A 6,060-nucleotide genomic window follows, 5' to 3' on the forward strand; every position below is an offset into this window, starting at 1 on the left:
CCTGTCGCAAATAAAGAAATAATTAACTGATGAAAGCAAACAAGGACTCGTTAAGCATTCAAAGTGTTCAAACAAATAAACAAGGCAACAACCACGTACAGTTATTATTTAATCACCAAGGCAATCTAGCTATGACTTGATTAACTTGCAAATAAAAGCTGCTGGGCCCAAAAGGTCTGCTTTAGTATTCCACTACACAAAGCAAAAGTGGCATCGCTTCAGCCTACATATACATACATGCTCCGTCGTTTTGATGTTGTCTTAAGTCAAACATTTTAAACTTTGACTATAAATAACTTCTTTTGAATTGAGTTTAAAAATATGAAAGAGATGTAAGTAGATTCATCGCGAATTGTAGTTTCATAAAAGTATATATTGACTATATTTTATAAATATTTTATAGCAAAAAGTTACAGTCAAAATCGTTTCTTAAAAGCCATATCGATGTTAAAAACGACTTGCTTTAGAGAACCGGAGGGAGTATGCAGCTATCGCAACTTGTTTAATTTCCACGGCCCTTTTCTTTCCATTTCTTTTCCTTTCTGCAGCATCATTGTTTGCTTCTTACAAATAACCGAAGGAAATCATGGATTTTTTTTTGTCAAACATTCATACTATACTATAGTCATATACTTTTTTTGATATATATTTGTACAGTGTATATATAATAATTGTATGCTAGTGACCGTGTCCTCCAAATTAAAACAACGCTCTTTTTGTAATTACATGCGTGGGCCGCCGGCGAGCTGTGCTTCTTGGCACACCACCTCGGATCCGAGTCCTAGCTAGCTGCCTCGCTCTCTCTCTAGACTTTCTCTCTCTAGGTGGGACACACAGCAACATGCATGCATGTAACGCTATGCTAGCTTGTCACGGTGCCATCTAGTCTATCTCCTTCTCTGTGATTATCTCTGTTTGAGCTTGTATAGGACTTGACACGCGCATGTGCACCTTCTAGTACTCATCTAACTTATTGTTTTTGTCACGGAGCAAAATCTTACTAACACATATGATTACACACTTGATTTTCTTTTCCACCTTGCTATTTTCAGTATATAAACCATGCATTGAATATTGACGGGTTTTTATAACCTGTTGACTGGTTTAAGTGGGACTCCCTCCGTCCTAGAAAAAATACGATTCTAACATAGTGTCATGTTTTTAATATCTTAAGCTTAATCAATTATAGATAAAAAAATATCAATATTTATGGTATCAAATAAATATCATTAGATTAGTTACGAAATGTATTTTCATAATAAATTAGTATGGAGTCATAAATTTGAATATCATTTGATTAAAAATTTGATCAAACGTAAAACACTTTGACTGGCACATAACATGTAGTTGCATTTTTTTTACACAGGTAAGAGTATATAACAGCCTGTTCGTTTGGCTGGGCTTGTTCGTTGCTGGATCGTGAAAAAGTACTGCTGGCTGGTTTGGTGTAAGAGAAAAATATTGTTCCAGCTGGAAATTTATAATCGTTTACGAGGGAATAATCCCAGCTGAACATGCTGATATATATTGACTAGTACAAGGGTTCATGCATGCATGCTTATTTCAACGAGTGAAATAAATTTTGTCTTGCATTGCAGGTGGAATATTTGGTTCCCATGCTACTATTCTTCTATGGGAATTGGAGAATTCATGCTTCCAAGTCCCAAGATTTTCACCATGCATTCACTTGAGTATACAGCATACTACTACTTCAGCTTCAGTATATGAACTCCTCCCCTTTCCAAACCTTTGCTTTTGTTGCTACTTGCCATCTGCCTCTCTCTCTCTCTCTCTCTCCCTCTCTCTCTCTCTCTCTCTCTCTCTCTCTCTAGCAGCAAGGTGATCCTCACCTCTCTCACTCACTCTCTCCCACACACATTTTCTCCTCTCTCTAGTGAACTTCCCTTTCATCCACTACAAACATCGTTTACATCTTTAGGCCTTGTTTAGATTGCAAATTTTTACAATCTGGATACTATAGCATGTTTTGTTTGTATTTGACAAACTTTGTCCGATCATGGACTAACTAGGCTCAAAAGATTCGTCTCGTGATTTACAACCAAACTATGCAATTAGTTATTTTTTTTTACCTACATTTAATACTCCATGCATATGTCCAAAAATTAATGTGATGGAAAGAGAGTGAAAAAACTTGAAATTTAGAGGTGATCTAAAGAAGGCCTTAGGGCTGCAAGCACACGCCTCTCTCTCTCTCCATAGAGGTAGCTACTAGCAACTGCAACCAGCAACCCCAGCCATCTCTTCTCTCTCTATAATAGTTCCCCATCTCCCTCCCATCCACACCTCTTCCTCTTCTTCTATCTTCAGCTCCACTCAGCCCAACCCTCCACTCCACCATGGGAGACCCCTACACCAATTTCCTCAGAGGCTACTACTCCCACTTCCCTCCCTCCAACGCTGCCCCCGCCACCTCCTTCCCCAGCAGCTACGCCTCCTCCTACCTCCACCACCCGCCTCCCCCGCCGTCCCCTCCCATCAGGGAAGCCCTCCCCCTCCTATGCAACCTCACGCCGTCGTCGTCAGCAACCAACCACCACCACGGCGGCGACGTCCGGGATCACAAGGACTGCAAGCACGCCACCTCGTGCAGCGACGACCAAGAAGCGGCCGATCAGGCCGCCGCCGGGGAGGTCACGGTGGCCTTGCACATCGGCCTGCCCAGCCCCAGCCCCTCCGAGTCGGCGGCGGACGGTGGCGAGAGCCAGGAACCAGCAGCGGAAGAGAGGAGCCAGCTGCAGCAAGAAGGAGGAGGAGGAGGAGGAGGAGGAGAGGAAGAGGAGGAAGGGGAGGAGGACGCCTCCATGGTGGTGGGCTGCGCGTCCATCGGGATCGGGAGGCTGACGAAAGGGCAGTACTGGATCCCCACCCCGTCGCAGATCCTCATTGGGCCCACCCAGTTCTCCTGCCCCGTCTGCTACAAGACCTTCAACCGATACAACAACATGCAGGTCAGCTCAGCTCGGGACTCAGTCTCATCATCGATCGATCTGCATGCTGTTCTTGTTTTTATTCTTGATGTGTCTGATTTTGATCGATCTGCTGCTCTGCTGGGTTCCGCTCTTGGTTGTTCGTGATTATCACCTGCTGCTTTTTTTGGTGTTTTGATTGATCTATGTGAATTTCCTTGTGAATCTTTTTGTGCTTCCTCTTCCTTGCTGCATGGATTATTAGACCATCAGAAGAGATGTGCATGCATCGATCACAAGCTTTTGTGTGCCGTCGAGTGGCGAATCTGGGAGGGAGTGCCGCTGCTGCAGGAGTGCTACACCTGCAGGCTTCGATTTCGATCAATCTCTCTGCTCCCGCGTACGTACGGTGAGAGCCATACTGTATCTTTGATGTGATTGAACCGAGCAGCAGCAGCAGAAGGCAGAAGGGAGAAGCAGGAGGAGCACAGAGGCATGCAGTAATGGCTGCCGTGCCAAACGGCCATTGCCCTGCGCTAGTTACCTAGTAGTAGTAGGAGTAGGGCCTTGTTTCGATCACCTCCAAATTCCAAGTTTTTTCACTTTCTTTTCATCACATCAATTTTTAGCCGCTTGTATGGAGGATTAAATATAGGTAAAAAAATAACTAATTGCACAGTTTAGTTGGAAATCACGAGATGGATCTTTTGAGCTTAGTTGGTCCACGATTGAACAATATTTATCAAATAAGACGAAAATGCTACTATTTATCGGACTGAAATTTTTTACAATCTAAACATGGACTAGAGTAGTGTACAGTGTTCTTGGAGTGTGCGCTCATTGTGACTTTTTCAATTGGAGCGGCAGTGTGTGTGGATGCAGAGAAGAAAGATCTGGCAAAAAGGCATCTTTATCTTTGCCTGATCAGTTCCTTCAGGCCCCTCCTCCTCTCGCGCGCTCTCTCTCTCCCTCTAGATCTCTACCCCTCTCGGCCTCTCTCTCTCATCGCAACAAACCCCACCACGAGCAGTGCCCTTCATCAGTGTCGCACAGTCCATTTGCTCAGACCCCTTCCGTAACATCCCTTTTGCTGCCTTGCTGCTGCTTGCTCGCGATCTTCTCCCTCCTCTCTCCTCTCTCTCTCTCTCTCTCAAACATACTCCTAGATTGATGCATCTATGAATGTGCGTTGTGTAGTCCAAGGTGGGTAGCCATGGTAGACCAGTATCCAAGAGCTGAAGGAACCAAGAGATCGATGATGATCAGAGGAGCTAGCTGGTCCTTCATCTCGATGGCGCTCTGCAGCTTCTTAAACCACCTGCCACCCCCCCCCCCCCCCCCCCCCCCCCCCCGCGCGTCCGGCCGTCGGCTCCCCTCCAGCACGTGAAGAGCGTCACTGCGTAGCCAACGTCTAGCCCAGTACTCGGCCAGTAGCCACACGGCTGTTCAGTCAGTGTTCATGCATGCAGCTAACGAACTGCTTAGCTACAGCCTACTACGGCGGCATCATGCATATCGATGAATCGATCTCTTTCTAGCTTACACTATTGCTTAAGACCGTCTCCAAAAGGAAACTCCAGCACCCAAACTCAAAATAGATATCAAGAGACTCAAAATCAGTCTACCTATATGGGAGACCTATTTTGGGCTGCGGGCATAGTCCAAATATGAGTATCTTCTCTCTTGGAAACCCATTTGCAAAAAGAATTCTTTTTTAGTTTTATTATTAAAGAAGATGCCAAATAAGTATTATACCTTTTACCTATAGTACTATCAAATAACAAATGGTTCTTATATTTAGCCTAATAACTCACATGGCCATGGCGTGCAGTAATTAATCTGTGTCTATCACGATCGATCCACTCCAACTCCACTGATGGTATGGCTTGGATGCAGATGCACATGTGGGGCCACGGGTCGCAGTTCCGCAAGGGCCCGGAGTCGCTGCGGGGCACGCAGCCGACGGCGATGCTGCGGCTGCCGTGCTACTGCTGCGCGGCGGGGTGCCGGAACAACATCGACCACCCGCGGGCGCGCCCGCTCAAGGACTTCCGCACGCTGCAGACGCACTACCGCCGCAAGCACGGCATCAAGCCCTTCATGTGCCGCAAGTGCGGCAAGGCCTTCGCCGTGCGCGGCGACTGGCGCACCCACGAGAAGAACTGCGGCAAGCTCTGGTACTGCGCCTGCGGGTCCGACTTCAAGCACAAGCGCTCCCTCAAGGACCACATCCGCGCCTTCGGCCGTGGGCACGCCGCCTGCGGCGTCGACTGCTTCGACGACCTCGACGACGACGACCGCGACCCGTCCTCCGAGGTCGACCACGCAGCCAACAACACTACTGCTAGCACGACGACTACATCCGCCGCTGCCACCAATGCTCACCATCACCACAGCTGCTGGAAACCGCCGCCGCCGCCGCCGATGTCATCGTCGAGCAGAGGTTCCGGCGACCGACTGCTATAGACAGGGTGAGTACGTACGGTACGGTACTACTACAGGAAGCAATCGATCTGTAGCCAAATGCAAACGTATACTTGTGCGTGTGTTGTGTGTGAAACCATGCATCGATCCGTGTCTTACTTAGCTTGAGGTGTGCCGATCGAGGAGAGCTGATTTAGTGCAAGAGAGCTTGCATTGCATATATGCAAGGGTTCCATTAATCGATGAAGGTATATATAAGGAAGCATGAATGTTTTATGTATGCATATAAAGGATCTAATTGTACGTCGGAGTAGCCCGTAGCCTAGCTAGCTAGCTTCATTGTATGTGCAGACTTTGATCGATCTGGTATATGGTGAACGGTGCAATATACAGATTGTTAACGTTAACTTGAGAAAATAATCCTGCAGTGCATCATGCATATGCATGCAAGTGGTGAAGATATATACACTGTACATAGTAATCTTACAGACACTGTACTTATATTTTTTAAATTTTAGGGTTTGAGATTTCTCTTGTTTTTTTAGTTAGCATGTCAATTTATTATATAATAAAGATGAAGTATTATATGATGGTTTGACAATGATTGGGGATAATAATACATATTGGGGTTTGGAATAGATTGGTTTTTTTTCTAATTAGAAAATTATTTTCCCAGAGAGACCAGCACAGATCAAATTAGTAGCACTAA

At 46.0% G+C, this 6,060-nt stretch overlaps 1 protein-coding gene across 1 annotated transcript; it reads left to right on the plus strand.

Moving 5' to 3' along the window:
* Positions 1 to 2,284: 2,284 nt before the first annotated feature.
* Positions 2,285 to 5,760, plus strand: LOC136521897 (zinc finger protein WIP2-like). The gene is made up of 2 exons (XM_066515666.1): positions 2,285 to 2,969; positions 4,824 to 5,760. The coding sequence occupies exons 1-2, from the start codon at positions 2,358 to 2,360 to the stop codon at positions 5,391 to 5,393; spliced, it is 1,182 nt and encodes a 393-aa protein (XP_066371763.1). The 5' UTR covers positions 2,285 to 2,357; the 3' UTR covers positions 5,394 to 5,760.
* The last annotated feature ends 300 nt before the right edge of the window (positions 5,761 to 6,060 follow it).

The sequence above is a fragment of the Miscanthus floridulus genome, chromosome 18, assembly GCF_019320115.1.
Source record: "Miscanthus floridulus cultivar M001 chromosome 18, ASM1932011v1, whole genome shotgun sequence".
NCBI classification, from domain to species: Eukaryota; Viridiplantae; Streptophyta; class Magnoliopsida; order Poales; family Poaceae; genus Miscanthus; species Miscanthus floridulus.

Coding starts and splice junctions, on each gene's coding strand:
- LOC136521897 (XM_066515666.1), top strand. CDS start 2,358: ATGGGAGACCCCTACACCAATTTCCTCAGAGGCTACTACTCCCACTTC. Junction 2,970..4,823: donor ACCGATACAACAACATGCAG/GTCAGCTCAGCT, acceptor GCTTGGATGCAG/ATGCACATGTGGGGCCACGG.